At 37.8% G+C, this 13,590-nt stretch overlaps 1 protein-coding gene across 3 annotated transcripts in view; it reads right to left on the bottom strand.

The window, feature by feature from the left end:
• Positions 1 to 5,564: 5,564 nt before the first annotated feature.
• Rabgap1l (RAB GTPase activating protein 1 like) overlaps positions 5,565 to 13,590 on the bottom strand; it is a 548,268-nt gene continuing 540,242 nt past the window's right edge. For all 3 annotated transcript variants that reach the window (XM_021197282.2, XM_021197285.2, XM_021197286.2), the window contains 2 exons: positions 9,309 to 9,506; positions 5,565 to 7,315 (listed from right to left, as the gene is read on the bottom strand). In XM_021197282.2, the coding sequence (XP_021052941.1) occupies positions 7,163 to 7,315; positions 9,309 to 9,506 (351 nt within the window). In that variant the 3' untranslated portion in view covers positions 5,565 to 7,162. The remainder of the gene's footprint in view (positions 7,316 to 9,308; positions 9,507 to 13,590) is intronic.

Raw genomic sequence — 13,590 nt, forward strand, 5'->3', positions numbered from 1 at the left:
GTGTGTGTGTGTGTGTGTGTGTGTGTGTGTGTGTGTGTTTCATTCACGGATGCAGACAGTTCCTGGCCAGGTGGCTGGAAGCATGCGACTGCATGGGAGCACAAACGGTGTAGCAAAAACTCATGACCACATGACTGTAACCTGGAACTGTGAGCCAAATAAAAACTCTTCTTTAATTTTTAATATATTCTCACAGCAACAGGAAAGGAAACCAACAGTGTTTTTGTTTTGTTTTGTTTTGTTTTCCAGGAAGTTTGGGAATCAAGTCCTAGATGTAAGAAATGCTTTTACATTTTTTGTCTCATATCCAGTTTCAAGGATTTAGTAGCTCTTAGTTTTTAAACTCTCAGAATAGAGTTCTCTCATTTCTAAGCTATCTCTCCATCCCCAACTTCTTCAGGAAGCATTTTTAATAGTTCAAGTCTCACATCTTAAGAGTGTCAACAAAACAAACCCAATTTGGTTTCTTTACATGTCTACAAAGTCCCTATGTATACTATATAGGAGCAACTCTTCTTAGGCATGGTGATTCACATCTACAATGTCAACCCTGAAACAGGATTGCTATGAACTTGAGGCCAGCCTTGATTACTGTCTTTAGTGTTCTACTGCTATGAAGAGACACTATGACCACAGCAACTCTTACAAAGGAAAACATTTAATTGGGGACTTGCTTATGTTCTCACAGTTTTAAGTCTATTGCCATCATGTCAGAGAGCATGGGAGCAGGCAGGCAAGCTTGGTTCTGGAGAATTCCCTAAGAGTTCTGAATCCAGGTCTTTGGGCAACTGGAAGAGCGAGCCACTGGGCCTGGATTGGGCTTTTGAAACCTCAGAGCCCACCCCCAGTGACACACTTCCTCCAACAAGGCCACACCTCCTAATAGTGCTACTCCCTGTGAACCAAACATTCAAATCTTTGAGCCTATGGGAGCTATTCCTATTCAAACCACTACAGTTAGAATGAGACTGTGTCTCAAAACAAAAGAAGATAAAACCTTTTACCCCATCAATATTCTGAGTGAGTGGATACACTAGATTTAGAAGTCAGGAAGACTGAACAACACCCCCCTTGTGTCCTGAGATAAAAATGCTAACACTAACACTAACACTACAACTTATACATATCAGATTGTTTCTCATACCCCATATAACTCAAACCTTGACTCTCTGCACATAATTCCATTTAAATTATGTGGCATCACCCTCTTTTTTTGTATATACAAAGTAAGCAGTAGCCATCTGACCCAGGATGGGCCAAATCATGTTTTTAATGAATCCAGGTTTGGGATGCTGGAATGACCTAGTCCAAATCTGCTGACTAGTCAAAGGATGTGAAAATTTAATGGATGTGCATATAAAAGCTGGAAAGCATGCTTTTGGAGGGGTAAAAAAAATCATCAGATAATCATTACTTGAAACGCAAAACAAAAGTTACTTTTGGAGCTAATTGCTTGGGTTTCAGTACCTCTTCAGGACTAACTGTTTGGCCTTAGGTTACCATGCTATAGATGTTCCTATTTTATCTGAATCCATTGCCTTTAAAGGTGATTAAACTATCTCAAGATGACTTTTTTTTACTTGTAATCAAGGAACTTATTGTCTTTAATAGACTATTAGCACTGGTACTATACTGTTTATCATTTTGCTGTGTACATCTTGAAGCATACTTCTATGTATGATTTCTCTCTAAGTTCACTAACATCAGTAAGTAGATTCAAAATAAAGTCAACTTGAAAAAAATTAGACACATGCACTTTAAAACAAATGTTTATTACTGTTTAATGGGAACAAAGGGCAACACAAAGCATTGAAAATGTCACTGGCTCACAAAACAGCCACCTTGTTACCTTCTTGGTCACATCTGTTTATTCACAAGTTTTCATTCACACATCTAAACAAGATACCAATCCAATACAAGTTCATAACGATTATAAAAGTAAACATTTGTTGGGACAATGTACAATAAATTGCACTTTCTTAACAAGCATCACATTTACATTAATAGAGTGTACTATACATAATACATGTCATTATGGAAACAAGTAATTGGTCAGTGTTTATAGAGGAAGAGGCTGGTGGCTAATGATTTTATGGCCAATTAGCATTTTCCAGACTAGTCAATTCCTTTATTCTAACGTGTTTTTATTGTAGATGCTGGGGAAAATCATATTTCATAAAATAGCATAGAGTTTATATTACCTCCTCAGTTAAGGGAAAGGCAGGACTTGGAAAGAAAGAAATGGGGCTAACAAAATCCCATTCCCTAATTTGAACAAGAATCCATGCATTATGCAAAATGCTAAGAATAGTAAAACCAAAGCAGGAGGCTATTGGGACATCTTGGATTCTGGGATCATCTCCATCTTTATTCTTGTGCTTTTGTGACAATCGTTTTTTGATGCACTTATACTCACAAGTCAGTTTCTTTGATTATTTTCCATATTTAATATAGTTATGCAAAGTTGTAGGTTAGTGAAAGGAGTCTTGTGCTAATCAGTTGTCAATAAAAAGTAATGTTGATTTTCTTCTCAATGAATCATTTTTCTTAAATGTTTTTCAAGTACTGTAAATGATAAACCAGAGATGTGGGCACAATGAGGGGACATATTGATGGAGATAGTTCTATATCAAGTGATCAAGTGATATGTTTTGTTGGAGGTAAGTTTAAGCTGTTTTGTTTTGTTTTTTAAGAGGAAATTGAGACTGATCCACATGACAGCTGACTGTAATCACTAAAATTCTATAAGCATCTACTTTTTCTTCTTATAATTCAAGATCAGCATCACCTGTTGAGGTATAGTCTATATGGGAGTCCTCATGTTTGCAGAGCTTTAATGGTAAGGAAATGGGTAATATAAAGTGCCTTGCATGTATTACATATAAGCCACCATGAGAAAAGAAGAATGTGTTGGGTGGTGGCGCACGCCTTTAATCCCAGCACTTGGGAGGCAGAGGCAGGTGGATTTCTGAGTTCGAGGCCAGCCTGGTCTACAGAGTGAGTTCCAGGACAGCCAGGGCTACACAGAGAAACCCTGTCTCGAAGGAAAAAAAAAAAAAAAAGAAGAAGAATGTGTTGAATGTGACCCCCAGCACAAAGACTAGACAAGAGTTTTATGCATGGTCATTGAAAACAGGCCACAGAGATGCTATCTGGGATTCCAGTTTTGAACATTATGTCTCAAAATCTAATGTGTATTTGGTTGCATGGGATCTAGGTAAACAAAAGAATCATATACTCTATAAAATTTTACCACACACACATACACAGTGCACACATCCACACTCATCCCTAACTATTCAAATCATACAACAGAATTGTTCATTATCTCATTTGCTAGATATTAAAGCAAGAGAATAATCTATTGTAGAGTGTTATAAAGAATAAGTTATGTAATACAATCACTTTTCTAAGTATCTTTCTTAGAAGTTAAAACTAGGTCCTTTAAAAGTGATCTCTCTGTCCACTTAAAGGAGACCTAAATCACAAGAACCACCTTCGTGTTTGATGCACAGGGCTGGTGAGTTCATTAGCAAAGATGGTCTCAGTGAGAGCAGGAGAGTGCTTAGTCTGCTATTAGACACACATTGATTTTTCTTGTGTTATTGGTTTTTTAAAAATAGGGCCTTGCTATGTAATCCTAGCTTGGAACTCACTGGGCAGGCCAAGCTGGCCCAGAGCTCACAGGCAGGCCTACTCCTCAGCCTCCTGAGTGTCGGGACTGTGGGTGTGCATTGCTGTCACCAACACTGACACTTGACCTAGGTGACTACTTTAAAGCTCTTTTATCTGCTGTGCCCTCTTACCTGAATATTGTTTCAGTTTTCTCACTTTAGTTGAAACCACTAATTACCCAATTCAATAGCTGGAGCAAGGGTTGAAGACAAATAAATATACATTGTAGGGAAAAGTGAACATTTTCAAAATATATGAAATAAAACAAATACTAAACTCTTATCATCAGTACAAAGGGGTCTTCTCAACTTTACCAGGTAAATTCAAGAAGACCAAAAAGAAGAAATGACTTACTTACTAGTCGGTGAGGGGAAGACAGATACTGTATGAAAAGGTAGACTGTAGCCTATGTGGCTTTTCCATTCCTGTTTCTGATAGGCACTCATACTCAAGGGTAGTGAACCAAGAATTTATTTGCATTAAATTACAAGTACTAAAAAACCCCAAACTGTGACTTGGCTCAGGATGTGTGCTAAACATATGCACTCCGAATCCAGCTTAGTGTCTTTCAGCTTTCAAGAATATACTAAAAGAGACCTCCAAGTTATAAAAGCCAATGGTTGAATCTTCATTGTATTCTATAGAACTCAACAAAAAGAGGAAAGATCAATCACCTCTTAGATGCTGCAAATGTCAGCATTTCAGGAGTGTTTACTATTATGTAACTCTTAGAGAAGGATGAAAGAAACTACCATGGTTGAAAATATCTTGGGACACTTGGCTGGTTTATCTCTTATACAAGGAATTCAAAAGAATCATTTTAGCTGCTGTGATGTCCATCTGTAATCTCAGCACTTAGAAGGCTGAGGTAGGAAGGTTCTAAGTTCAAGGCTAGCCTAAACTACATAGTAGAACCTGTCTCAAGAAAAAAAAAAGTTTCAATTATCAAATATATAAATAGTAAGTGAAAGTGAGATGAGTTAGTTGCTTTATGTTGGAATTCTGGAGTTCTCAAGCAATGGTGAGGAATATGTGGTTGGACACTGCTGTGGTAAAATAGTGAACAAGCAGTCACTACTTCTTGAATTTTCTTTACTTCTGTTATTAACTTAAAGATAGTGTAATGCTGGGCAACTTAGATGTGATACCAATATACATGCCCCAGTATTATATGGTACTGGAGACCAAAAAGATTATGTATTGCCATTACATCTTTTGGAAGAGTTAGATGAAAACTCAAAAGATATATTTAACTCTTAAAGCATATGTTCCTGGTGACTTTGCTTAAGGAGAACAAAGAAAGTGGCTTGAACAGATAAAGACTTGATCTAGAGCCATTCTGTTTCTCTCATTTATCACTTATAAAAAATTTGCAACTTAGGTATTCTGTGGAATGTATTTATTTTCAGAAGTTAAAAATATCTGTGGATGGTATTTAGAAGTCCACAAAAATGCACCTTAATTTAGCTGGCCATTTGAAAAAGTGATGTATCCAGGCTTCCTGGTCTCAAAACACACAGTACCAATAAAGCTAAGTAGCTGCACTAAATGATTGACAGAAATGATTTAATGTTCAAGCCATTATATTTTACAGGAAAAAATAGCTTATCTAAACCACTATGTAGGGAATGTTAAAGTCAACAGAGATATCAGGAGTGTTGGGTTATTGCCCTTTTGGTAAGAAGAAATGAATCTTCTGATGAAAGCTGTTAGCAAAAAACAAATTTCTATACGGAAAGCATTGTGTGGTAATTGTGACATATCAGAAAACAACATCAAGCCGGGCATGGTGGTACACGCCTTTATCCCAGCACTTGGGAGGCAGAGGCAGGCGGATTTCTGAGTTCGAGGCCAGCCTGGTCTACAAAGTGAGTGCCAGGACAGTCAAGGCTACACAGAGAAACCCTGCCTCAAAAAACCAAAAAAAAAACCCAACCAAACAAACAAACAACAACAACATCAGTTTTATGGCCTGTAGATGATACAGATATCTAGAGAATAAAGAAATTCCACTTACTAGAACTCAGAAATGATCTTAGAGGAAGGATCGATCATGAGCAACATGAAGGCAGGGGTTGAGAGATCTCTCTCAGAGTGGGTTATTACAATATATGGCACAGAGGAGAACCACGGTGGCACTCCATACTTGAAGATACTTTGGAAACAGTATGAATAAAAATGAAGCTAAAGATGAATATAAACAAATGTTACTGTACATGACTGACAGTTGTTTGGTTGCTATAAAGGGACCAGAGACTTCCATAGTAGCTTAGAAAATGGAAAAATTAGTTTTGTTCTTTTCAAAGAATTTCTTGCAAGGGCTATTTATACAGACATGTCAAATATAATTGAAAAAATATTTGCACCATTTTTTTTAACAGCTACCCTTCCAATCCATGAGTTAAGAATTTCTATAAAGGTTTAGTCAATCCAAAATGTGAAAAATATACTTGTTCTCTTTATTCCTAGGTGTGACACACATTTTGGGAGTTAAGGAATAAGTTAAGAAAGTTGGCCAGCACTCAAGTGCTGGGAAGATCTCCTCAACTTCCTTGGCAACATTACATCCTTTAATAAAGTACAGAACATGGGTGTTGGCCTTAACACGTTTGTCATTACCCATTGCCTCACCACTGTTTCATCTGAAGTCCAATGCTTGAACATGGGCATGTTTAGATTTCTCCAGAGAAGGAACTTAGAATGTCCATCTTTGAGGTTACATTTGCCACAAGTCACCTCTGTGATAGGCACATCAGGAGAATAAGCCCCATGTGGAGTCTTTAAATGGAACTGCTAGAATACCAGAGCCAATTGATTTTTTTGCACATTTATTTAAAGTCTTTATTCATTTAGAGTCCAGTAGCCCATCTACTCAACAGCTATTGGCCCTCCATTTCCAAGTGTAACCAACTCAAAATAGTTGGAGGGAAACTTTCAAGCCAACCCCTGGTCTGTTGTTTTCCTGGGCAGGAGTAACCGTACTCTGGAAGTCACTTTCAGGGTAAAACCTGTCAGCGGTGATGTGCAGCCCCACGTGTGCTTTATAGGAATAATCCTGGAACATTAAAGAGACTTAGTTTCCCTTTAAAAACAGACTTCTGCAACAAAGATCTTACCATTTCAACCTTGGGATAACATGTCTTCATTTTTATGTTAAGATAAAAATTATTATGAATAATTAATTCTAAACAAAAGCATTTAGTTCTAGATTACTCATTTCCAACTAAATTTCAGGCATATAAAACGATGTGTAATGTGATGGAGATGAATGTGGTTTTCCATGAAGAAGCTGGGAAATAGATATTCAACATAAACCAGGTCAGTTTAAATAACAACCCTCTGAAAAATGTCATACATGAGACAGAGCTACTGAAAAGAGCCTAACTTGCTTTCTGGTCCCCTTTAGTTTCTTCAAAGGGACAACAGGGAAAATTCTTGGTTTCTGATGTTTTGATCATTGTGCTCTTGTGCATGGCTGAGGCTGGCACTATGTGCTCTCCTTGGGTGGCTGGGGAGCCTGTGGTGGCTGTAGTGGCTGAGTGCCTGTGGCTGTTTTGATAGAGTTCAGGGTTTTACTAAACCAAGAGTTTTTTGCAGCTTGTATTTCATTCATGAGCGCTCCTCTCTGATGCTCAAGTTCCTAGTGGAAGAAAATCATAGGTTATATAAACGTCAGAGGAAATTAAGAGATGCTGTTCAAATTCCCCAGGCCTCTGCAGCCAGCCCTCCCTCAAAGCCCAGGAGACATTTAGTTGGCTTCCTAATGGAAGAGAAAAGTGGAGAGCTAAAACAGTTACCGGTGAAAATGAGAATCTGTGCTTTTTATGAATAGAGAAATGAACCACATTTTATTTCCCCATCTCCTTGCTATTTGGGTCTACATTTAGGTTTAGGATGCAACTGGAGACTACATGCTTAAAACCACAAATAAATATGAGTACAAATGAATTCCAATTCAAATACTGCCCTGAGAACATTCAAGTTCCTGACAAGACATAGTACTGAGGATCCCTAATGCAGCATGGGTGTGGGTGTGGGTGCAGGGCTTACTGGTAAAAAGCAACAGATCCACCAAGACGATGGACTCATTTTCCTAATTGCTATTATCCAATATGGAGAGAATGGAGAAAGGAATTTGGTAAAAATCAGCTGAGAGCTTTGGTCTGTCATTTTCAGATCTGCCAAGCAAAGTGACCAAGTGAAGGGGAAACAAACAGAAAGCATACTAATAAGTTCTCATAAAACATAACCTTAATTATTAAAAATTCACTTCAATTATGTTTGTGTCTATGGGTACATGCTATAAGATATGATGGTCCAGGATGTATTAGGGATACAAAATGTACCACATGCAGGAACATCATGACTCTAACAAAGGACAGTAATTTGGAGCCCAGATTCTTTTTAAAGGACAGGGTTTCACTGCATAGCCCAGGCTGGCTTCAAACTTTCAGAGATACACCTGCCTGCATCTCCTGAGTGCTTTGATTAAAGGAAGATGCCCTGATCCTGTGTAAACTCAGCTCCTTAAAGTATAGGTTGGGACTCCTCCGACATGTCGGGTCACATAACTCAATATAGGAGGTAGGGAAGGTCATGATAAACTTTGGCAATGCTAAAAAACTAACTCAAAACCAAAGGTGTAGTGAATCTGAGGTGTTGTCTGTACTTACCCATGTCCATCATGTGACTTCAGCCCTGGTTCTGAACACAAACTACATGTTGCATCAGGCCACACAGCACCAACAAATGTGACTTCAAATACACTTTGGCTCAGATTTTGGACTTGTGTATGTTAATGTGTTATAGTATTTTTATTGTACATACAAACATTTCTTTTCTTATATAGAAGCATAGTTTTATTTATAGGAAATATGTTACTGTTTTCCATCATTTCTTAGCACGTATGTATCAAAGTGATATGTATTTGAATTATAGATCTTAGACTGCTTTCAAAAATTTTCAAAAAATTGGCGAGAATTGGTAAGAGCACTGGCAACTCTTCCAGAAGCCCTGGGTTCAATTCCTAGCACCCACCTGTAATTCCATTTCCAAGGGATCCAATGCCCTTTTCTGTCTTCTGTGGGTATTGTAAACATGTGGTGTTCAGACATAAATGTAGGCAAAATACCCAGACACAAAAATAAATCTTAAATAATTACAAAAATAAATCAGTTGTTTGAGTTGATGGCAAGTTTCATTAAAATTAAGCCATGGAATTAATTTTGTCTTGAAATTAGGATAGAATCTATAGTTTCTGAAATGGTCCAGAACATACTTTGCATTTTGTACTATGTATTTATGTGGAGTGGCATTCTCAGAATTGACAATTACAAGATTAAAGTATGAATCAACTCTGAATAACACTGAAAATAACTCTTGTCCCATAATATAAAATATTCAGCCAAAATGTAATTATTATATCAAAATAAATATGCCATCTTACAAATCAAATTTACTTTATGTAGAAACTTACTATCTATATATTAGAATTGTTTAAAAATACAACTTTTCACGACTTACTGACAGTAATGTGAGATTTTCAGATCTATTCTATATGCCTGTGTAATTTCTCTAGAGGAGAACAGGGTTGTTCGTCTTGTGTTCTTTTGGCCGTTTATCAAATGACCAACCTGGATTTTGCACTTGGCTTCCACCAGCTGCAGTTTAGTTTGTGCCAGTTCCAGTTCCATCTCCCTCAGCTGCTTCTTAAGTGAGTCCTTTTCATCATCTGCTTCAAGTCCCTGGTCCTCTCTATTTATGGCCACTGGCTTTAAAGCTCCTTCCTTGCTGAAGATATCACTGCAGTGTTTGCATGCCATCATCTTACACTGAAACACACGAAAGAGACACCCAACATTAAACTGTATTGTATAGGATAAACAACTTACCAAAATAATACATGATTTTAACAATGGCACACTGCTGTCAAACATACTATTGCTGAAGACATTGTTTGATTTGTGATCGCCAAATGGTTACAGTCAGCGCGGATCCACCTAATCCCAGCAGCACAGATATTCCTTATGCAAACCCTCTTGTTCTGCTTTAAGCAAGGTTAAATGTCATTGTTTAAAGTAGCAGTTCTCAATCTGTGGATGGAGATCCCATTGGGGATTGAATGACCCTTTAACAGGGGTCACTTAAGACCATTTTAAAACACAGATATTTACATTATGATTCATAACTAGCAAAATTACAGTTATGAAGTAGCAACAAAGCTAATGTTATTGCTGAGGATCACTACAACATGAGAAACTATATTAAAGGGTCCTAGCATTAGGAGCTGAGAAGCACTAGTTTAAGGAAATAAAAGTTACATAACTACATGCTCCCATTGCTGGGAATGCATGCCACACGTAATAAGCAAAGTTTTTTAAGATAGCATTACTTTTGCTTCATTAAAATACTCAAAAATGAATTAGAGATAAAAATGTATACTACTTAATCTAATGCCCTACTGTTAAAGAAGTTCAATGTGTCCATAATGATAATCACAGTCCTTTCACGTGTCCATAAAGTAACTTCACCACACTTCTGGGTGACTCCACCAGTTAGGTCTGATAACTTCGATGCCATGTCTTCATTAGCTATTCCATCAGCCTATGTTCAGTTGATCACTAGAGTCTTGATTTGACATATTCAAGCACTTCTCATTCAGGACCAAGTCTTCAAGTTTCACCTTTTCAATCCCGTCCAGCTTGTCTCTCATTTTCTCCAAAAGCTACTATAGTAGCTATTCCTGGTTGTCAACTTGACTATATCTGGAATAAACTACAATCCAGAATTGGAAGGCTCACCTGTGATCCTTATTTTGAGGCTGGGAGATACACGTTTCTGACCTGGATCTTAGCATGGAGACCTTGAGGCATAATAGCTATGAATCCCAGGAGACTAAGGCAAGGAGATCTCTGAGTTCAAAGCTAGTCCCAGATTCAGGTGTGGTGGCACACACCTTTAATCAGGGCCACACCTTCTGCTACACAAGGACATTGGAAGAAAGAAGACTTTCTCTTCTTTGCCTGCTTTGCTTGCCTTGTCGGACTAAGCAACTGCTAGATCCTTAGAGTTCCATTCACAGCTTCTGCTGACCATTGTTGGGGAGTTGGACTACAGATTGTAAGTCATCAACAAATTCCCTCACTATATAGAGACTACCCATAAATTCTGTGACTCTAGAGAATCCTGACTAATACAGCTACTCTTCACATTGATGTTAAGTAATATTCACTAGACATACTGAAAAAAAAAAAACCACTACATTTTCAATCTCTTACTTAACCTATGGCAATAATTAACCCAGCTCTGGCACAAAATAAAACACACTATCTGCCATTCTTGTATTGTTGACTAAATGTTTGATGCCTAAATGATGCATACTGACGTTTATTGTATTGTAAATGATGCAAAATTACCAAATAAGTAAGCAACCTCTCCAGCCTATTCCAACTGTCTCAAGATGGGGGGAGGGTTGCTTGATATTAAATAAGGGTATTGAAAGAATAGATGGATGTCACAGGAAGGCACACCTTCATAGAACTTAAGGATTCTGAAATGGGCAAAGTTTAAGTGACATGGCAGCTAGAAGTAAGAAATCAGGGTTCTCCGTGGCCTGGTGTAAGTCCTTATATGCCATGATGGGTTCATTCCATCAGCCCCATGCTATATGCTCAAAAGCCACTCTGTGGAGCTGCAGTCTGGTAGGTAAGGTAATGTGTGGCAGATAATGGTAATTCCCACCCAATATCCACCTTTTCTTTCTCACTAGTAGAACCCTGATTTTATTTGAGCTGGCAGCATGTCCATATCAATGGTGATATTTCTTAGACTCCTTCGTAGTTAAGTACAACCATGAATTAAGTTCTGATATATAAGCAGAAATGTGTTTCAGAAGACTTCTCAGGCCTGGCTAGAAAGAGCCTACTCTGCTAGAACAAGGCTGTTAAAGCCTTGCATCCTCACTGGCCAAAAGTTCTGCCTTGGAATGTAGGAATGGTGGCATAAGCTTCAGTTAACAAGTATCTCTTATGTGACCCTGAGGATGGAAGCCCTTGGGGTAGAGTGGAGAAGAGGAGCATCGTTTTAAGGTAATGGTGTTATTTATCACTAGGATAATGTGGATATGGTTCAATAATGACCAAGAATCCACTTCTCTAAAATATTATCCCTTTTGTGTTTAAGCCAGTGTTGTTTTGGGTTGATTATATGTACTTAGAAGTAAAACACACACAGGGTGCTGAGGTAAAATTTGTATATGGACATGCTTGTTGTGATTACAGTATAGCGGATGGACTGGAGACATCACAGCACTATAGACACTAAGAACCAGTCTGGCCATCATACCATATGATATACAGAGGCAGCATGGGAGGCTAATGATGAAGAGTATGGATTAGAGTCTGACTCTGGGTTCAAATCCTATTTCTGCTGCTTACCAGTATTGTAATTCAACCACTGAGCCATCCATTTGGAGCTTCCTTTCAATCACTGGAAGATGCAATACTGTTTGTTCCCTAGGGTAGTTGTAGGGCTACAAGGATGAAGGCACATAAAGCCTTAGGACAGCACAGATTAGTGCATAAAACAGGTACTAATAAAAGCTAGTCACTCTTCCTCGTGCAAGTTCACCCTTCTCTTTTGGGATACCATCACCTTTCATTAGCTAATTTAATTTAATTTTTAAAAATTTTTGTGCATTGGTGTTTTACCTGCATGTACATGTGTAGGAAGGTGTCAGATCCCCTGGAACTGGAGTTACAGACAAGTGTGAGCTGCGATATGGGTACTAGGAAGTGAACCCAGGTCCCTTAGAAGAGCAGTCAGTCTCTTGACCACTGCTGAGCCATCTCTCCAGCCTCTCAGTTGCTAATTTTACCTTCTTGTTTTTCTCTATTACCAGTTGGCACTTATTCTAATCACATTTGTCTCCTCTAATGAATAACTAACATAATGACTCTGTGTCTTTACTCACACTGCTTTTCTAGAATATTCTTTTAAATCATTCTCTCTAACTGAATTCTTGGCATCCTGCATTAATTAGTCTTTAAATTTCTCTGGCTGGTAGCTCTTAGGTTTTTGTCTTTCCTACACCTCTGCCAGTGTGATCTAATGCAGAACTGTCCTGTTTCCTAAATGATGCTTGTGTATGAACATGTGTGTAACTTGTCTTACAGGAAAATTCCAAGCCTTTTTCATTTGTACTTTTATATCAAAAGGACAGTTCAATGCTGTATACAATAACAGTTTCTCAATGAAACCATTTCTATGTGTTCAATGAAATTGTTTGGGTTTTATTTCCACAAAGATTTTAGTTCAAGACTTCAATCATGATGTATCACTACTCATATTGGTCAAACATACAAGTGGACCTATAACGTACAAAGAATGGAAAATGCTAAGTAGAAAAAGAAATGAAAAGGTACACCAGATAGGAAAAAAAAGTGACTCTAAAATTTTAGTATATTTAGGAAAAATGACCATAAGCTTTTTCTCTTTCTTTCTTTCTTTCTTTCTTTCTTTCTTTCTTTCTTTCTTTCTTTCTTTCTTTCTTTCTTTCGTTCGGTTTTTGTTTTTTTGAGACAAGGTTTCTCTGTGTAGTCCTGACTGTCCTGGAACTCAGTCTGTAGACCAGGCTGGACTCTAACTCCGAAATCTGCCTGCCTCTGCCTCCCAAGTGTGCCACCACTGCCCAGCCAACAAGGTTTTTCTAAGAACCTCAATTAATGTTTTGTAACATGAAGTGAGAAAAACCCACTTAAAATGAAAGGACTGGTTCCTGCTATATCGTCCCCCAAATTAATCTAAGTACTTACCTCATTTACTCTCTAAAATTATGACACAGGCAATGTTCTATTTTGAAGAAAAACTGAAGATTAGAGAAGTTAAATTTTTTTTTCTTCTTTTTTTTTTTTTTTT

The sequence above is a fragment of the Mus pahari genome, chromosome 5 (assembly GCF_900095145.1).
Source record: "Mus pahari chromosome 5, PAHARI_EIJ_v1.1, whole genome shotgun sequence".
Taxonomy (NCBI): Eukaryota; Metazoa; Chordata; class Mammalia; order Rodentia; family Muridae; genus Mus; species Mus pahari.